The 20340-nt window shown below is 34.0% G+C and overlaps 3 protein-coding genes across 3 annotated transcripts; 2 read left to right on the forward strand and 1 right to left on the reverse strand.

Moving 5' to 3' along the window:
* Window positions 1-41: 41 nt before the first annotated feature.
* LOC143451310 (partner of Y14 and mago-like) lies at window positions 42-3108 on the reverse strand. Its single transcript, XM_076951765.1, has 3 exons — window positions 2686-3108; window positions 2012-2108; window positions 42-1685 (listed from the first exon to the last, which is right to left on the reverse strand). Exons 1-3 carry the CDS (start codon window positions 2747-2749, stop codon window positions 1175-1177), a joined length of 672 nt encoding a protein of 223 aa, XP_076807880.1. The 5' UTR covers window positions 2750-3108; the 3' UTR covers window positions 42-1174.
* A 1122-nt stretch (window positions 3109-4230) lies between these two features.
* LOC143451311 (RNA polymerase I-specific transcription initiation factor RRN3-like) lies at window positions 4231-12852 on the forward strand. The gene is made up of 16 exons (XM_076951767.1): window positions 4231-4396; window positions 5767-5823; window positions 6095-6188; window positions 6773-6898; window positions 6982-7084; window positions 7709-7778; window positions 8378-8476; window positions 8691-8774; window positions 8837-8957; window positions 9528-9658; window positions 9859-9989; window positions 10128-10315; window positions 10664-10772; window positions 10943-11080; window positions 11497-11572; window positions 12059-12852. The coding sequence occupies exons 1-16, from the start codon at window positions 4304-4306 to the stop codon at window positions 12200-12202; spliced, it is 1764 nt and encodes a 587-aa protein (XP_076807882.1). The 5' UTR covers window positions 4231-4303; the 3' UTR covers window positions 12203-12852.
* Window positions 12853-16776: 3924 nt separating this feature from the next.
* LOC143452191 (procathepsin L-like) lies at window positions 16777-20040 on the forward strand. The gene is made up of 8 exons (XM_076953061.1): window positions 16777-16968; window positions 17075-17197; window positions 17294-17452; window positions 18407-18476; window positions 18634-18788; window positions 18923-19088; window positions 19351-19462; window positions 19563-20040. Exons 1-8 carry the CDS (start codon window positions 16849-16851, stop codon window positions 19660-19662), a joined length of 1005 nt encoding a protein of 334 aa, XP_076809176.1. The 5' UTR covers window positions 16777-16848; the 3' UTR covers window positions 19663-20040.
* The last annotated feature ends 300 nt before the right edge of the window (window positions 20041-20340 follow it).

Below are 20340 nucleotides of genomic sequence, written 5' to 3' on the forward strand. Positions count from 1 at the left end.
ATTTGCAGCTATTTCTGTGGGATTTCATAAGCAATTGACGATTACGCGGCGGTAGTTTATTAGTTTTTCACCAGAGCACATGCAGGATGACAGTGGCATAGGCACTTACTACATAATACAGTACCGTATTTTACGGACCATAAGGCGCACTGTCAATAAATTGCTTTGATTAGTTTTTTGTTCATACATAAGGCGCACGATCATACGCACGATAAAAGTTTACTTGTTACGTAATAAATGTAAGCAAGTCACAATAGTACAAGGATCAGTATACAGTTGCTTTTACCGTAGTTTATTGTGTAAGACGGTGGTTTATTTATATAATAATAGTATCGGTACTGGTTTTGAGTGTAGGCAACAAAGCACTACGGTACTTGATCCATACATTAGGCGCACGATCCTCAACTTGCGTCTTATGGTCCGTAAAATACGGTAAATAAAAATTGGCATCTGTTTGATAACCACAGCATTGTACCCACGGGTGTAATTTGTGATTTTACCTTTTTAGTCGAAAATATTATGTATCAAGGCTGATTATTATAATTTGTTTTCAAAATTGAAGATTTATTAAATGAGTACATACGTAAATTTCACATGGGTACAATACTGAGGGAACACATCTGTTCAGCACATACATTAAGATCAGTGAATCACAAACTTCACAAAATAGTTGTACAGTCAGATCGCATTAATCCACACCACGTTTTTACGTCAAAAAACATTGGTTTAGTGAGGTATCTGGACAATTGAGAGTATCTTATAAGCAAAGACAGAGAAAGAACTGTGTTGAACATATACTTCGAAAATTTTTTTTAAATTAACTTCTTTCTATCGATTTCGATTATAAGATGGGTATCTAAATTGCTGTGTCAGTGTCAAAGATTTTTGGATAATAAGGGTGAAATGCATGTGACAAAATCTGTTTCCAACAATGAATAGCAGGGGTTCCCGTTTTTCAGGGTACAGACAAACGAGGCCTTAATGTAAATGACTTATTTTATAGTGCAAGTATAATTTAGCTCTAGATAAAAGTGCATTTCAGGTTTATGATGACAATTCAAGCACACTTGCCTGCCAAAGTGACTGCAAACACAGCACTTGGAGAGCGATTTCTTTGTCATAATTTCAGTTAAAAATGCAAGTAGTCAAACACAATCGTAACAATAATAGACCTTTACTCCTTTGATTCTAAATTAGACAGTTCCAACAAAAATTCCTCATACTTAGAAACCTTTTCTAGCTGTGTTTTATCTGGAGATATTATCATCCCACCATCAATTTTGCTTTTAAGTTCTTCAATTTGTCGCAATTTTTTTCTCAAAGTTTTGATCCGTTTGGCCACAAAATCCTCGCTACCATCACTCGATGATTGTTGCGATGACGCAGATAATTTTGTGTCTGACATTCTTTTGGATAGCTCCGTGATTTCTTTTCCTCCACTTATCAAGTCATCATATTGCTTCTTGATAATCGATTCATTCTCTTCTTCTCGTTTCTTCTTTCTCTGTTCCTTTCTCTTAAGGTTTTTCTTTGCTCCTTTACTAATTGGAATATCATTGCTTTTGCTTGAAGGACTAGACCCCAAGCCAGGCACAGGCTGACCAGGTTTGCTTGGAGTTGCTGAAGGAGTATAACCCGGGCAAGCTGGTGCACACTGACGTATCTTTGCTGCAGAGCTTTGGTACCTACAAGTTCAAAATGAAGATGATAAAACAAGCAATACTGAACGTTTATGCTGTTTAACCAGTCTTTGAACCTTATTACAAATATCAAAAGCTTATATTAACTACCACATATACTTCATGGCTTAAATAGATAAAAACAAAATTGTTTTTACTTTTAATGATTTCAAAATTAATGACACCTAGAGGGAGTGGACTCTGCTTCTTGTAACAAAGTAGAAACTTTTGATTACAACATCAGATAATATACAACATTTTAATGTCTGAACAAGTAGCTTCAAGGTAAACACATATACTAAAGTTCAACCACGTCTTAACGAAAATCTAACCTTTTTACATCCTCCTCTGGTACATAACCTTCCTTTACCCTTTGTGCTTTTCTCCAGGTTCCATCAGGTCTTTGAGTAGCAGGAATAAATGCAACACCTTTAAACAGTGCACACTGAAAGCATCCGATGTGTCATTTAATCTTTGTCGGCCATAATAATGTAGATAATTCAATAAAAGTTAAGTACACTACTTGCATATTAAAAACGAATCTCTACAAACTTTGTTATTCTCAAGAAACCAATTTTCAGATATTTTATTTTCATCAATCAAATCTAAATATGAAATCATGGCAATTCAACAAACATTCAAAATTCAAGTTATATTATTGATTGTAGCCGGTAAAGGAAGTGCAATGGTTGCGAAAATTAATTAGTAATTTTGTGAAACTTAAAACAGATTCCTTGTATTCACCAACAAGGTGACATGACTTAACATGCTCATCAGGCACTTTGACTTTAAAGCAAAGTTAGCAGATATTTAGATTCATATTATAACCTATTTTGGTATGAACATCAAACTCATAGTCATTTTCTCATGCATCGGCATCTTTTTTAAGTTGGCATATTCCTAGTGTAGAACCAAAATAACAGCACAGTAACTTTTAACAAAATCAATGCAAAATTTATTAAATCATATACAGACTTCTAAAAAGCATGATATTATAGAAATATACCACGATCGTCTCTAACTATTCCAGTAGCTTGCGAAACTTTTAGTGTTGTTTGAGAACTTGACATTGTCTTCAATCTGTCAGTGTTCACTGGTTCAAGCTGCAAACAGTAGCAGTAGACTGCCCGCACTGCGCACACTTTCAAACTATTGAAGGTAGAAAGGAAATCTAATATTTGCTTGTTCAACCAGAACTTTCATATACACGATGTAACTAGTTTTAATACAGTAATAGTCATGATTGTCATAGGCCTAGTTTAACAGTAATCAGCTTACAAGTTTTTACATTCTACCACATTAGCTTCTGAGCTTAAACACAACCACTTGTAGCGTTCAAATGCCAGAGACAGTAAGTTTTTGAATGTTTGTTTCTAGCACCAGCTGATTGGGGGAAATTTTGCGGTGGTGCTGTATTATTTTATTAGAGAGTGACTATTTCACACAAAGTAGGTCACGCAGCTCATACTTAAAGATAGGCGGTTAGGTTACGAGAATGGGCATGCAAAAATTTGATTATAGCTATTTAAGATTTTGCATCCGGTAGGTTAACAAGAAACTGTGAAATAGTGCGATATTTTCTGGTGAAATAGTGGCAGCCTATATTTTATTCTACAGGAGTCGTATCAGAGAGAGCAGGCCGCAGCAAATTGTTCTTGTGTTGTTTGCTATGATTTTCGAAAAACAATAAATTGTGAAGAGAAACGTTACACACACACTATTATAACCAACTACTTAAAATGCTAATCATCTCATTGGTGTCAATGCTATAGTAAAGTAAAGCATGGTACTGATTGCTTTTTGTTCTGTTGATTTCCCAAAAATCGCTGATTTATGAAAATGAAGTTTAGTCGGTGTTTCTATGTAAAAACGTTTTTCTTTTTACTAAACAAAAATAACACCCGTAAATGAGGTAGTAATATTAATTAAATTTACAATATCAAAAAATTATTTATAAAATATGAGAAAAATGCTGACATTTTTAGCTAATATAGGCTAATTGGCATACTGAAAAAAACTTCAACATTTTTGATTGGGAACACGTCTAGAAAACAAATACAAAGGTACTCGTCACTTTGTGGAACACAAGTCTCGAGTTAGGTTTGGCACGTGTGGTTCGTCCTGTGTCACCGTGGTATTTGCAGTGTCAATGTTTTCAATTACGCCTAGGCGTTTGTGCAATGTGGGCTATTTGGGGTTTATTGATGTTCAAACGTTTACCTCGTTGGCTGCGTCTGTCCGTGCAGCGTTTAGACAGGTGAGAGGACTTGGCTCGTAAGAATGCGAACAGGGTTCGATATCCAGTGTTGCTAGCCAATACCGTTGAAATGTTCTTGGGCAAGGCATGAAAGACGCTTGTTCCTGTTCAATAGACCTGTTGAACAATTCTAAATTCCAGCAATACTAGGATAACTTGGCTTATATAAAAAAACAAAATAAAACGTGTAACAGTCGGAACTTGCACAAAGGCTAGCTCGCTAATCGAGGTTTGAGCAATGAGGAATCATCGGTTGAGTTGTTTATGTTCATTGAAAGGAGTATTACACCTATATTATTTTTAGTTCATTGAAGGAGTTAAGGGTTTGTTTTTGTTTGTAACTTTTTGATATCTGGGGAATGTAACCATGAGCCGAAAATCATTGTTAAGGACTCCCTCGCAAAGCAAGAGTGTTCGATTTGGCGGAAATGTAAAAAATATTTTGCATGAATTTAATGAGGTATGAATGTGACAGTTTTGCAATAGGTTTATTTTAATATTTTATTACTCATCTAGTTTAATTTTTATTGTTATCCAGTTCTATGTTATTTAATTGTGTTAATTGCTATTGGAGAGGAAAAACTCGAGTCACTGATTTAATTCTCAATGTTAAAGAGCACTGTTCCCTCTAAACTGCGCAAATGAGCATTGCTGGCACGGTCTCTGCGCACAGAAAATCTATGCTGCGCGTAAGAGAAAAATCCAACCTGAATTGAAAATAAAATAAACGCATAATAATGACCACAGTGCGCACGTCTGATGTTGCTCACAGTGGTCCAAGGGACCGCTCAGGGAGCTAGTGTGTTTGCTCAGACTTGTGAAAAATTAGAGGGAACATTGTTAAAGAGTAAACTTTGGTTGTTTTGACTTGTCAACTTATTTTCTCAAGTTGTCATGGTATATATATATCATTTTTTTATTCATTATATGAGGCCAAAATTCGCAAAGTTTTAGTAAGACAAAATCCATTTCACCCCTTTACGAACGTTTTTTAGTGGAATGGAACGTCTTTTCTTTTAAAAAACGTTCAATTATTTGTATATATGAGACCGTTATGACTACTTTCGCCCTTCTTGCCCTAACAAAATTTTGTATAGTGAATCACAATTATCTTGTCATGTTATATTTTATTGAATACTCTTTGTCGTACATCTTCCGTCAAAATGTATTGTTCTTCTGATAGCAAGTTGCTTTTCTCTGTGCTTTAATTTTTGCCTTTTATTTATTGTTTAATCCGCTGTTTTCTGTGGAGTTTTACACGACATTCTAAACTACACCACTCAAACTAAGCGTTTTTTTAGTTTCCATATGCCTATGTTTCGTTTGAGTTGACCTCTGCTCTGAAGAAGTATGTTTTCATAATAATTATTCGAAACTATAATCAGCATTATGTAAATAAAATGTGTATATAACTGCAATGGCTATAGCCACTGGCGCTGGAAGATGGGGGTGCAATTGTCCCCCATGCCTTTTTATTCTTTACAATCACTAGAGCACAGGGGGTTGTTTATGACTTTTTAAAAGAAGCAGCATTAAAACAGATTTTTTTGTTGAAATATGTTACAAAAAGCTTGTAACATATTGTTGTATATGTGTTTGTTATGTTGCAATGATTGCAATGCAATGATGATGATGATTCCTTACGCAAAGTGACCAAATGCGTTCATACTGCCTTTGATTGCCCTTGCCTATTTGATCAAGCAATAGGTTTTATCAAAGGACATCACATTGTTTTATGCTATTGCCCTGTTTCAGTGAAAGGCAATGTAGGCAGATATTGCACCATTTGCATGTAATCCAGTTACCGGTAATCAGTTGTAATGTTTTTAGGGGTTCAAAGAGAATTATCAACTGTTGCTGAATCAGTTAAAAGATCCCACATTAAAGGTACCATTGTTGCCACAATATTTCCATAACAATATACCTTAGCTTAGCTGTTAATTGATAGCATTCTGTAATTTTGTACTTTTAATATTTATATATGTAGGTAATATACATGCGTAAATTACTGAAAAGCATCTAAAATTTTCACTTTTCAGAAAAATTATATCATGCAAATTGTCATTAAACATAATACATATTTTGTGTGCATGTATTTAGGTTTTGTGAAACAAATGCTAACTGAATAAGTAGTGATTGTTTGTTGTGTTTTTTTCAGTCTAGTCAAATTTTGGAATGGCTTAAAGAGTGCATTGCATGTATTCATTTAATGGATCGATCTCATGCTGAAATCGTTAACGTCCTGTTGAAAGGTAATCTTCGAAGATTTCAAGAATACTCCTTAAATGTTGTTAATTTAAAATGTTTAATAGCTTGGTTTTGACTTTTCCGAAAAGATTTGTGCGATTTTCTGTAGTCTGTTAAACTAATAAATATTTGAAAATGTTGTCCTAATTTTTAATACAGCAATTACAAGTGATATGGTTACAATTCAGTGTTTTGAAATATATTAATTTATGTTTGTTGAAGCAAAAAGACTACAGCCAGAGTTGATCCAAACATTTTAATTGCAAACTGTTTCAGTTCCGTTTCACTTTACTCATTCTCAATGAAAAATAGAACAAACTAGATAATATGATTAATTGCTACTTGAATATGGACAGTGTTATAATAAGGCATGAGTATAGTAGATTTAAAATTGTTAAACTTAATCACGTGTTTGTGTTTATGTACCAAATAATTGTAGCGTCTAGCTTGTTGTAACTTGCATTCGCATTGAAAATGAGTGAAGTTATTACTTAAAATGTCAATAATTAAATTGTTTTTGTTTGTTGCTACTATTATTGATCTACCCAGTATTTTGCCCCTAAATACATGATTTATATACATTTTGCAGTTCGTTGGATGGAAAGAGAATCAGAAGTTGTTTCAAAATTCAGCTCATTTTTAGTTACCCTTATTACTACTAATCCTGTTCACCTGCGTGCAGTTATAAAAAGCTTGACAAGCAGTTTTGTTTTGGGTAAAGCAAGAACAGAACTTTCAAATAGATGAGTTTGTAGTAGTAATCTAGAAGTATTTTCAAGACTAATTTTTTCTTTTTAGACTTGTCTCGCTCTTCTGATACATCTTTTCCCCAAAAGAATGAAAAACTTGTCTTTTCTACATTGCATCATGTTTTGAAAACATTATTTACATTAATACCTCAGTAAGTGTTGGCATATAGTATCTGTTGAGCTTAATTCTGTTGAGACAGTGGCCCCAAGCCGCCATAATTAAAATTTCATACGAAGCCGTGACTTATCCATCTGTTAAGTAATTTCACTATTACACCAAAGCATGTACCAAAATGAAAACTTTTCAACTTTGTTAGAATGCACATATGAAGCATCTTCATAAATTCTAAACTAATTCGTTTAATTGCAAAAAAAAACGGTTGTCATTGCTCTGTTTGGAATTTGGATTGAAACTGCATTGCAACCTGGCTTTATTTTGTAATAATAATTAATCTGTGTAAAATGATGACTATCTAATAAACTATGCAATACTTTCTTGTAATATGTGCAATCAACCTTTTAGGTTACATTTAATGTTGTAATTCACAAAACCTCCTAGTAAGCTCAATATGTTTGGGTTTGTATTCGTCAATTCTTGGCTATTTAATCGAAACATTTCTTATTGTATGTGACATCTTAAAACTAGCAAATCGTTGGGACTTCCGTCTTATAATGTGTCTTTTTGATGTAGAGATTTTTCTTTATTTACTTTTTGTAATTTTGTTTAATGTTGTAGTTATGTAAATGTTAATCTAAAAATGTTGCACCTGATTCAGGTCGAAATCTACTGCCGAGCTCATATTTGGAGAATCGTTTCCTTATATGAGAAAACCAATTACATCATTAGTAAGTTGTGGTTATATCACTACTCAATACATGTTTTGCAATAATTAATATTCTATTGTCTATATAGGTTTTTAAAATATAACATGATGATGAAATCTGCATTTTTATTAGTAGCATTAAGTTTTAGTATCAGTAGCGGTTGATTTTTTCATTTAAATTATTTGTAAGTTTATTTTGCCGAAATGTTGGCAGATTTCTTAATGAAAATAAAATATAATATTGTATACATATAAAACATTTGTTACAAAATATAGGTATACCTATAAACAGCGATATTTTATTATACCAAAATCAGTAATGTGAATTTGTTACCATCCAACGCAAATTATGAAGGAATGGACTTCCTCCGATTTATTTAAATGTATCATATCTCAATTTTGGTATTCTGTACATCTCGCTTGTCTAACTCGTTCTGAGCAAAAATTGGTTTGGATTAACAAGACTTCCACTGTATACATATAGTGTAGTATTTGAATAGCACTGTCATCAGAATGCAAAATATATTGAATGAATGATAAGATGCTGTTGAAAATGTAAGAAAGGCCTGGATTTCCGGTAAAACTTGTTTTTCCTAATTCCATTCATCATGTACATTGCAGAAGTCATACACCCAAAATATACTCCATGTAACAAACTACCAACCAGATCTACGACCACGTGTTTTGGAGCTTATTTTAAGAAATTTGATCGACTTGGATGTAAGTATCAGTATTGGACTATTGGCCTTTAAAATGTGCTGCTTCTTGGGTACTAAAGGAACTGTCTTTAAACTCAATTCAAATCATTCCAAAAGCAAGTTCAACTTTTTGGCACGCCTTCTAACTTAACTGTCTATTGTTATCAATGGGTTTCTTGCTTACAGAGAAGTAGCCAAGTCCTTACAATGTTACAATTTGTCATCTATTTTATCAGGTGCATTCCCCGAGGCAGGAAATCTTAGAACAAGAAGAAGTTGATGATCACGAAGATGACGAAAATGAACAAGTTTTTCAAATGGTAATGTTCAGGTATCATTTGCTGTGATTTGGTACAGTTTCTGTAATTGTTTGTTATTTCAGGATGAAGATTTAAAAGAAAAGGCGAACGCATGCTCTGAAATGAAGCACCCCCTTGCCAACAGACTTGATACGTTGATGCATATGTTATTGCAATATATCTATGACACTTGTTATGATGGCGGTGAGTAAAGAAGATTTAAAGTATGTTCAAAACTTGTGGTTCTGCTAACATAGCTAAAAAAGCAGTTATGCTAGCTAAAAAAACAGTTATGCTAGCTAAAAAAACAGTCACGCTATTTTCACTTTTTTTAGTATTTTTACACTGTTCTAATAGATGCATTTGCTTATTGTTAGATATCTATCTTTAATAGACACAACCACCTTATAAAAACACAAATTGCTCTTACAATCTTAGGATTCGCATTAATTGTTAAGATATTTAAAATAATCACACAGCACCAGCTGCAATACACTGCTGATATAGTTAGCAGACTCATCTATGCAATTCTTTATGTATTGCTGAAATCAATCATACCATTAATTTGGAAATAGTCACATAATTACATATTCATGTTGGCATTTTTTAATTCATTAAAATACATCACACAAATTTTCTATTTTCAGTTAGTTAATTATAATGTCATTGTTGAGATGGAAGTCATGTAAAAAAGTTTATCTGTTGTGTCTTTACCATGACATATTTCTTGTATGTAGGTTTATTGTTTATTCAGCATTATCTTTTGATGTGTAGGCGAGCTGCAAGTTGAGAATGCCAGAAAATTATTTCGTGAAATTATTTATTTATTTGATGATATTATCCTGCCGATTCATCTACTTGTTCATGTTCAGTATATTGTTTTCTACATATGCAGTTTTAAACAGGTCAAATTAAATTTTTATCATTTATTACAAACAAATTTATTATTATTCGAGAATGACTGTTGCTTATCAAAATATTTTTAACATGATTAACTACCAGTAACAATGTATCTGGTTGAAAAAATGGCTAAAATCGTTAACGTTAATATAATGCGGCAAATGCCTCTTAGAATTAACTGAAAAAATTATTTATTGTTAACTAGAGCTTTCATGAATCTTTTATTGAACACTGCTGGAAAAAGGTGACCAACGTTAATAACCCTTCAATTTTGCGACAATCTGCTGTATGTTACATAGCCAGCTTGTTGGCGAGAGCAAATTACGTTTCATTAAGGTAAGCTCTATAACTACTTGGCAGGTATATATATTAACAATTTTAACCAAGAAAAAGGTCAAATTTATTAGGTAGGTTATATTTTTTTAAATTATTTACCTGTATTCACTTAACAACTCTGCTACACAATATTTGTAGTGCTGTGAAAGCCTGCATCGACACAATGACCACATGGGCTCACCGCTACTTGAACGAATGCACAGACATTCTGTCATGTACCTCATATTGCTGTGATATTACCCGGCATGGAACATTTTACAGTGTCTGTCAAGCTATTTTTTACATAATTGTTTTCAGACACAAGCAAATTTTACAATCTAAATTAGGTATGGATTTTATTTTTCACTTTCGTATTTTGAAATTATTTTAGGCTTAGTTTCTTGTTGTAATTGTTAATTTTATATTTAATAGTGTTTAAAATAGTAATGAGGAGGCAGAATAATTTGCAGCATTGAATGTTTACTATACCACAATCTTTTTTTCAAAACCCTCTATTTATAATTAATCTGAAAAATGTTTATTGATTGCTTAATTTGGCTTAGACGCAAATATTTTAAAATGTAGAATTTAACGTCACAAATCTAAATTTCAAGTGTGACAGAAATCTTTCTTACACTCTGTTATTCTAATTTATGTCAACTATATAATGATGCTGATACAAATTTTGTTTACAGGTTACCATTACCTTCAGTCATTAAATCTACAACATTTAATAGTGAGCCCTCTTAATCCATTAAAAGCTTGCTTGTCTTCGGTGGTTAGCATATTTTCTTCAACCATGAGGTAGAAATAAGCAAACTTAAGCTTTACTTTATCAAAGCCAAATGTGTATTTAAAAAATGCAAACAAACTCTAAATACCATTTTTGAAAATTTTTCTTTGTATATTAATATTTATCGTCATAATGCATTGCCAATTGTAAAATTTTAATTTACGTAAAATAACTCATACAGACAGCATCAGATTGTATACTGTGACACAATAGTGGAGCGCAACAATCGCCAAATGCTGCCAATAGTTGGAGTTCCATCAATTTCAACAAACAATCCACTGGAGTCATTTTTTCCTTTTGACCCGTGTCTTTTAAAACGGTTTGTGTTCTGTATAAGTTTTAAATGTATATGATTTATAAGGTAAATGAGAGTTTATTTACCTTACTACTCTGCTACAGTTTCACAGGGCATCAGAAAAAAAGTTTTTTAATCAATTTCCTCAGCTAGTCAAATTGTGTTATGGTGGCACACTTCCTGTACAACAAAAATATTTTTATGAGCTTTAAACATTTTAAATCTGCCATTTCCACTAACAAAATCTTTATAAAGGTGATTATATATTACCTTTGTAAAGATGTCCGGGAATGAATATGCGGTATATACTTCTACATCATTCTACAGACTTTTTAATGTATGTGGTTAAGTTGAGCACAGGGAAGTTAAATTTAATGCATTTAAGCTGTTGTAAGTAGATCACAAGACACTTGTTTAAATGAATTCCTTAATTTTGTCAGGTCCATATCCTTCATTCAACCTCACTACAAAGAGTGGGATGGAAGGAGCCCTGAATCGCAGCCACAGGACGCCGAGGTAAATTATTCCATTCACTTGAACATCTCAACTTTGGAGTTTGCTGCAGCATTTTGCAATGAAAGTGCAAGGCTTTTCAAGAAAAACGAAACCAATTTTTTTGAAACGGTTCATTACTTTTTGTGATAATGCCTGTTTTCTGAAAGTGCTTGTTATGTTCAATTTAACCTTTGCGAAGACAACTACGAAGCAATTGCATAATACAAAACTGTTCAAGTGAAAACATATTATGAAACATCTGGCATGTTTTCGCTGCAATAACCACCAAATGTACTAATTTAGTAGTAAAATAGACCTCATTTCTCATAGGAATACCATGTACTTTTATGCAACAAAGCTTCATTCAAATTTTGCTGATTTGCAAATTCTTGTCGATTTAACTGGGAATAATCCGACCTTGCTTACGTATTGGTTAGAAATTAATTGTTGTTAGTAGGGTTAGTTTTCTTAATGTTATTTATTATTATTATACTTTGACTTCAACAGGGTTTGAAAGATGATGAATTTCTGGAAGAAATTGAAATGAGTCTTCACGACTCGGAATCTTTTCCGTTCGGTTCATTACCCAAACAGATCACCCCTTCCCCCATTTCAAGTGGTTTTGGCTTAATAACACCTTCACCCTTCTGACAGGATGAGAAAAGATACTTGCTAGAAGCAAGTGTGCCTAAGCGATTTTTACAAAACTGCTATTTTGGAATTTGGTTTTCGCTAAACATTATTTGCTTCTGAGTATCTCGACGTTTTGGTGCTAAATGTTAAATACAGTAGTTTTATTTCCAGTGATACTTTTCGTAAGTGAGACTTGTGGCATTTTGTTTTTATCTATCTTTCTAGAATATTCTTTTCCACTTTCTTTTAGTACTGCAATACTTTTAATTTTGTTATCAGTTTAGATAAATAATTTACTAATTAGTTTTAAAGGTGTTACCTAAGTTTTTCTGTGAACAAAGCATGAGTGCCATTGTGGGATTCTAAATTGCCTAAGTTTTAATCCGGAAAGTTAATTGACATGCTATCGTATTCTGCCATTTCACAAACTATGACGTAGTTTGCAAATTTTTTTTCTTTCCGTTAGCTAATATTCCAAAAAGCAATACAATTTCTATTTTGCTGCTTTCCAAGTATTTCGGACCAGCCAATGTACCCAGTCGTACAGTGTAATTCTATCATGTTTTTGTGATTCTTTATTTTCAAAGCTGCTTAGTTAAATATCTGTTGAAACAACATGCGAGTGATTGTACAAAAATCATGACAATAAATTTGCTGTTTTCGTTGTAGTTTAACTAACTTCTTATATCGCGTATTATAGCAGCATTTGCTCAATTGACGTTATTTACGTCACAAGTCGTTTCGCTCCAGACTTGGTCTTAGTTGCACAACTGAGCGAAAAATGGTGTTTAAAGTAGGCCGACCGTCACGCTCAAAACGGAATTACCGCCACGCTGTTTAGTAAAACACATGGAAAACCAAATCTGTGTCAGCTAGGCCAGTCGACTAAAACCAACCGTAATCTCGTAAACATGGTTAGCATTGTCCACATTTTTGCCGCCTAAAACTGACTCAAATGGCCTGCGGCTTTAAAGATTTGACATGTAGTTTTCGCGACAACACAAAGAATCTGGTTAAAAGCTTTTTGACCAGGTCACCAGGCTATGAGACTATGCATCTTTACTATGGTTGTTGTTTATCCACATTCTTCCATGCTAATTGATTTGTCATCCGCCTAGGGATATATTACAAATTTTTTTGTCATTTTGTATTAGTAATTATTGCATCAGCTTTGTGCTCCAGTTGATAGCTGTTAGCTTATAAGTTACTCATACTGAGTAATTAATGTTCGACGTAAATTCTTACAATGTGGATGAAAAACTACAAAAAAACATTATTAAAACACAGCAGTTTTTAATTGTACAATCAGTAACTTTTTTTGGCAAACGTAGGATTACAATTAAATGTAGCCTATTTCTATTCTACATTGCCTTTCGGAAAGCTCATAGATAGAGTTGGTTCTACTAGCAAATTCTCAGTATGGTTGTTAAAATCATCCCAGCCCGCCCTAAAACGCGTTTCCGACCGCTCCTTATTGCCACGTAATTGTAAAGGACATGCATGTGTCTGGCCAAGGTATTACAATTATCGTATGATCAATCAATCATTTTGTTTTTTGTCGAAGCGCGGTGGGTGCGAAAAATTCAAGCCAGCTGTTATTGGCATGGGATTGTGAAGTACTTCCAAAGTTTATTTTTCAACATATCAATCTACATTCTACAGCCTACTTGGCTCTTGATATTCATGTTGCTGATGTTGGGTTTTGAACAAAGCGCCAGACTTCCAAGTCTGTCAGAACGATTTCCTGGAATGTTGTTTAGTTTTCAGAAGAACATTTTGTTGGATCTTTAGCGAGTTAGTAGCGTAAAATTCAAAGTTATTTCGCGCTTTTGTGCTCTAACACACATTCAAGTTTAATAGAGTTAAACCTACGGTTATATAAGCATAGATATGCAAATGTTAGACTACATGCGCAGTATTTTAGCGTGACTATATTTTAGCCTAATTGGCTGGCTAATCGTAAGAACATGTTGTCGTCTTCCTGTGTTAAGAAAGCAGTAGCGTTATCGACATAACATTATTCATTAATAAACACCATCGTGACATCGGAAAGTATTTTGACAAAATTGTTACTCAAACGAGCACGATTGGTATTAATGTCATTAATTTAGTTACATTTCCTACAGTTTTTCCTCAATCGTCACGATATTTAGCGTTGTCTCCATATTACCAACGCATTACTTGAAACAAGATTTGTCATCCTGTTTTTGCTGTTGCATTACGGATGACAATCGTTTTGCTTATCAGACTCATTAATGCTGACATAATATCCGGAGCATACCACAAGCGAAATGCGTTGTAAACTGCAGTTCCAGTATCCACATAGTTTTCCTATTTTTAGATAGGACTTAAACTAATAGTCGTAGGCTATAAACAAATACTAGTCCACACAAGTAAGTCTACAGTGTAGACTCTACACAGTAGTCTAGATACAAAAACACAATAACTGGTTTGGTGGACTTTTTTGTTCTTTGGTGATAAGTCCGTTTTTACTTTTTACGACAAGCTGCGCATCTGTTCGTATGAAATACAAGGATAAACGCAGCAAAACTTGAGTATAACCTAATTCTGTCTGGGAAATTAATTCATTATGATATATAATTATCTAAATAACGTAGTCCAATTTTTAAAAAAATATCTGTAACGTACGCTTATGAGAAAAGGGGCGTGTTATTTTATGTTACACGCATACTAATCTAAAATTCTTACTGGTATCACCCGTATAGTATAAAACAACAATCTTATGTTAATATTGATTTGTACTAGCAAGTTATAGTATTTATCATAGTAGTCAGTAGAATATCGGTAGTTATTATATTGATTTCTTCAATATGAATGTCATGAAAGCGTAAAGTTGGTGAGAAATATCATCAATGCTGGTTAAATCGTGAACAGCGCGTAAACTTCGTCCAATGAAGTACACGGCTTGTAACATATTATCCTCAGTTTATGTCAGTTAGCCTCTTTGGAACGTAAAGAAACAAAACGCCCACGGCTACTAAACTCTGCAGGATGTGGAAACCACATTTAGGTCACCGCTCCATGTGTTGGTAGCTAAACGCTACAGCGGCTACACCCACATTCTGCCATGTGTGCAATTTAAAACTTTAACAAACAAAGACCTTTTTCTAGTCTATTTGAAACAAACATCTGCTTATTAGACCTCGACTAGGCGATTCGAAATCCGATTAGACTTTGATTAAGTGCTACTGCTTAGAAATACCAACAGTGGATCAAACCAAAACCTGAATTAAAAAGAGCGTGTTAACGGGTTGTGCAACTGAAGTAAATAGCTGTTGCTACCAAGCAAATAGAGCATGAAATCTGTAGATCCAACCAAGGTAAAATAGAGTTGCGTTTGCAGTTAGTAATATTTCATTCATGGTAAACCATTCTTTCTAACAGCTTGGTACACAATAAAAACATGTGATTGCAAAATACCATCAACAAGTATTCCAAACAGCATAGAAAATCCCGCAATTTAAGCTTATAACGAATATTTTCAAATGTAGTTTCAAAGCAATGTTGCCGCTGCAAATAAAATTAAGCTATTTTTCAAAAAAAGGTATGTCATTGTGTGAAATTGAACACCAATGTTCTAATCTAAACGATCTCTAAAATGTTTTTGAAAGAACCGCCGCCAGGCGATTGTAAAGAACAAAGAAATGCAGTAAACTGAGGTTGCACTAGCAACAATAAATCTAATGAACTTTCAGTATAGGTGAGAGGCACACGGTTGCACGCCCGGTCTTTGTTTGGAAGCAATCAAATGACGACATTTTCCTTTTTGTGACGTCATGCATCATATGACTTCTAGTCGGCCACAACAACAAAGAACCACGCATTGGTCGTCGCGCGTTATAAATAGAGCAATTGTTGGTCGGCTCGTTCATTTAGAAAAGCGATTTGGATGGTGTGTTGTGTTATTGGGTAGTTACAGCACATCATGTTGACGTTCGACATATGTAGAAGGTGTTTTCTGCCATTAGATGAATTATTGCAATCAAGTAAAAATACGTTGCCACTCTGCTAAGTGCTTGATCTGTTGCAATAGAAGATGTCATTAAAATATTCTTGTCTAAATGTCTGTATTCTGACTTGGTCAGGTAATCTATGATTATAGGTATACTGTGTACACACTACACAGTGTAGCATTAATAATGTTATTCTCAGCTCGACTACAAGCATAATATCAAGTTTTTAAAAAAAACTTTATTAGTATGATAATTTTAACTGTTATAAACCAATAAACAGGTTTCACATTATAGTTCTAGGTACTAAGGTAGGTTAACGAGTCAGCTTAAAACACAATCTAATATTCCGTTGCTTTTTTTAAATTATATTATAAGTTGTAAATATATCTTTTTGCAATAGACGAAAAGAGTGATGGCCTAAAGTGTGTAAAAACTTCAAAAAAGTATAAATAACACTGAAATCTAGCCATATAGTCATGCTACCTGATTAGAGATTAAGGAAAACTTGCATCAATAAACTGTTTGTTCATCATATTGCAATTTCAGATTCACAGCATGTAAAAAAGTTGTATTTTGTATGATACTTTTACTGGAATAAAATGTGCACTTAACAAGTGTGTGTTGCTTATAATTTTCAGCGTGGTGTTTGTCATTTTAATTTAGCTTTATTTTAAATTTTGCACCAAAAATATGAAACTTCTTATTATCGTCGCATTCATTGCTGTGTGTACAGCTGCTTCCAGCAGAACAGATCGTTATGCTTTGTTCAGTAAATGGAAAACTTTCTACCAGAAAAAGTATAGTGACTTAGTAAGTGCACTGTGTAAATATCTTTGTAATGCCACAAGCTTACATTATAGATACTATAGTGTGCTTGTTATTCAGCTGCTTACTGTTTAGGTTTTTTTGTTCATAGAAAGAAGAAGAGCAACGCTTTGAAACATGGATGCAAAACTGGGAAATGATCATAAAGCATAACGTTGAAGAAACAATGGGAAACCATACCTATCGTCTGGCAATGAACCATTATGGAGATATGGTATATTTAGTAGCATATATCTTTCATGCGTATCAGATGTAAAGGTGTCGAAAACGTGATTTTGCAAAAATAAAAGATTTTTTATTCTATCAACAGAGTCACACTGATTTCACGAAGATGATGAACGGATACCGCAATGACTTAAGGAAGACCAGCAAAACAACTGGTTCTACATACTTGCGTGCCTTCAATGTTGCCCTGCCTGATAAAGTTGATTGGAGAGAAGATGGTTTGGTAACTCCAGTCAAAAATCAAGTAAGTGTAATCATTTTAAAGTAGGAAATTAAATATATTTACACCAAATTTGCATCTATAGTAAGCTGGAGTTGCTGAGTCAGTTTTCAAATCAATAAGTTTTGGGGTTAATATTTATGTTACATGAATAATATAAAAAACACTACTTTTCTTCAAAACAACCAAAGTAGTCTTACGACTATTTAATTAAATGAAATGTTTCATCAGAAATTCATTTTTTCCTTTCATGCTTCAAGCTATTAAATTACTCTTACAGTTGCGTAACATCATATGTTCCGATAAATGATGACTTGCAGTTTATTTCCAAAATTAGAAACACGGCGTTTCATGAGACAGCACTTTTGAATTGGTTGTAAAGATGTAGGTCATTAAACTTTGCTGTTATATGACACAGATCTCTGCTTATTTAGCAGATCAATGTTTTGCAAACTTGCTACAAAATCTTTTGTTAATGTTCATTATTGCAAATACAGCATTAGTATGATGCTACTGCTGCATCATGTGATTTTGCAGGCATTTTATTGTCAAATTTATAGCCCTTTTTAATCATATGATTTCACTTTCAAATACTTTTGTTGGTAAGTTTCGTGACTGTTCATTCAGCTATAAAATAAATATATAGTGTTATGATGCAGCAAATATGGAAGTAATCGCTTACACCACAAGTTCACTTTATAACCATGTAAAATAAAACGAGAGTCAGCTTGTAGGATAGAAGAATATTTCACCCGCAGTTGGGCGTCATCAATCATATTTAATAGGTTGATGACACCCAACTGACTCTGGTTTCATTTCACTTTAAGCATTGCAGTATCGCCAACCCAGTGACCACTTTCCTTTTTAATGTTTTTTGTGAAGTACAGATCCTGTGTGTGTTAAAAAGTTTATCTTCTATTACCAAGGGTGCATTTTGCCACCAGTGATAATATTATCAATTTCTAATTTACTTTGTAGGGTCAGTGTGGGTCATGCTGGTCTTTTAGTGCCACTGGTTCTTTGGAGGGACAGTTGAAAAGAAAGACCGGTAGGTTAGACACATTCCTGTGTCAGTTTATTGACATATTGATGGTTAGAAAATCTGACAAGTACTAGAATATTCTCAATGTGAATCTTCAGTTTAACATGTACTAGTGATGTTGACGATTTCAATTAGATTAATGAATTGTGTGCTTTCTTCTTAGGCAATCTTGTTAGTCTTAGTGAGCAAAACTTGGTTGACTGCAGTGGACCTGAAGGAAATGAGGGCTGCAGTGGTGGTTTAATGGACCAAGCGTTTGAATACATCTATAAAAACAAAGGAATTGACACTGAGAGTTCCTATCCATATGAAGCAGTGGTAAGATTTTTTTGCGCTTTTAGTTTGCACAGGACATTGTGCAGATTAAACTGCCTTGTTGTAATACTGTTTTATGTAAATAATCGTGCATTGTATATGCTATGCACAATTAACTTGTAGCACTTGTTTTCAAGGATGACACTTGCCGTTACAAGGCATCGGATCGTGGTGGTGAGGACAAGGGATACGTCGACATTCCCAGTGGTGATGAAGAAGCGTTGAAAGAAGCTGTTGCAACTCAAGGACCAATTTCTGTTGCTATCGATGCGAGCCACGAGTCATTCCAGTTTTACTCCTCTGGTAAGTGGTTTGTTGCTCACGAACATGCTTACCTACTATTTTAATTTAAAGCTACCGTAAAATTGGAGCAATCGAAACTTGATTCAGCACAATTCACTGCCATTCATAATCATAAATGACCACCCAACTAGCTTTTTCCTGAAACAATGAGGTCGACTTTATATAGTGTGGCATAGGTTTTGTCGTCAACGATGGTGTCCACTGGCTTCCATTTAGCTGAAAGTGCATTTTAAAAATGTTTTATTGTTATTTAAAACTCTAGGTGTGTACAACGAACCAGACTGCAGCACTGAACAGCTTGACCACGGTGTCCTTGTTGTTGGGTATGGCACCCTTGATGGAACCAGTGATGATTACTGGCTTGTGAAGAACAGGTAGAGTCATATCAAATGATTTTGGCCACATAGTCACTTAAGTATAAAGTCGAATTTGTCAAGAGTGCTTTCTTGTAACCCGTGTGTCCATATTTTACAGCTGGGGTGCCGAATGGGGAGACAAGGGCTACCTCAAAATGTCCCGCAACAAGAGCAATCAATGCGGCATTGCAACCCAAGCAAGTTACCCAAGAGTTTAAAATCTTTCCCGCCCTGTGTATATTATTTCTGTGTACTCGTAATTTGCTTTAATTCATATCCTGATTGAACGGGAAGCAGTGCGTGATAAATGTATATCGTTATGATTTGCTTTTCTGAAAGCGCCTTGCTTTGTTTCTTAGCGTTTTTATGACCAATGACCTCTATGTACACAAGAGCTTGTTTGGAAAAAAGTCAACGTCAACGTCTTATAAAGTTTTATAAAGTCTTCATACACAAACGTGTTACACAATTCTTGGTTTGTGTGTGTCTGAAGCGAAGGAAGTTTTTCCACTTGTGCACTGCTTGTGTTACAAGTGTTTTAGTCGAATCAGTTGACCTGTATGTAATTTTTACGTCTAATAAACGAAACAAATTTAGCAGCCGTTTGCTTCTGGATTTACATATCTCCGTGTATAAATACGTAATGATATGATAAGTGAATCGTGAAGCGAATAAGTGAAGCCTTTCGTGCGATCTGAACATCGTATTATTGCTGTATTCAGTGCGTTTGAGCTCAGATGAAGAAAGTAGTTGAATGTTTCTATTCAGTACAGTTGGGTATGTACCAAATGGTATCACTGCAGTCTGTGCTGCCCATAAATAACGATTATTTTTGTCATTCTTACGAATGTATTGCTGCAATAGCCATGAAAATTGGACAAACGCCTCAAGCTTTG

This window comes from Clavelina lepadiformis, chromosome 4 (genome assembly GCF_947623445.1).
Source record: "Clavelina lepadiformis chromosome 4, kaClaLepa1.1, whole genome shotgun sequence".
NCBI lineage: Eukaryota > Metazoa > Chordata > Ascidiacea > Aplousobranchia > Clavelinidae > Clavelina > Clavelina lepadiformis.

Bases quoted from the DNA above. Each gene is read 5' to 3' on its own strand.
- LOC143451310 (XM_076951765.1), bottom strand. From the start codon at position 2,749: ATGTCAAGTTCTCAAACAACACTAAAAGTTTCGCAAGCTACTGGAATA. The intron at 2,109-2,685 runs GTATATTTCTAT...CACTGTTTAAAG, and splicing joins AATAGTTAGAGACGATCGTG to GTGTTGCATTTATTCCTGCT. The intron at 1,686-2,011 runs GTTAGATTTTCG...TTGAACTTGTAG, and splicing joins CCAGAGGAGGATGTAAAAAG to GTACCAAAGCTCTGCAGCAA.
- LOC143451311 (XM_076951767.1), top strand. From the start codon at position 4,304: ATGAGCCGAAAATCATTGTTAAGGACTCCCTCGCAAAGCAAGAGTGTT. The intron at 5,824-6,094 runs GTACCATTGTTG...TGTTTTTTTCAG, and splicing joins TAAAAGATCCCACATTAAAG to TCTAGTCAAATTTTGGAATG. The intron at 10,316-10,663 runs GTATGGATTTTA...TTTTGTTTACAG, and splicing joins AATTTTACAATCTAAATTAG to GTTACCATTACCTTCAGTCA.
- LOC143452191 (XM_076953061.1), top strand. From the start codon at position 16,849: ATGAAACTTCTTATTATCGTCGCATTCATTGCTGTGTGTACAGCTGCT. The intron at 17,453-18,406 runs GTAAGTGTAATC...TTTACTTTGTAG, and splicing joins TAACTCCAGTCAAAAATCAA to GGTCAGTGTGGGTCATGCTG. The intron at 18,789-18,922 runs GTAAGATTTTTT...CTTGTTTTCAAG, and splicing joins CCTATCCATATGAAGCAGTG to GATGACACTTGCCGTTACAA.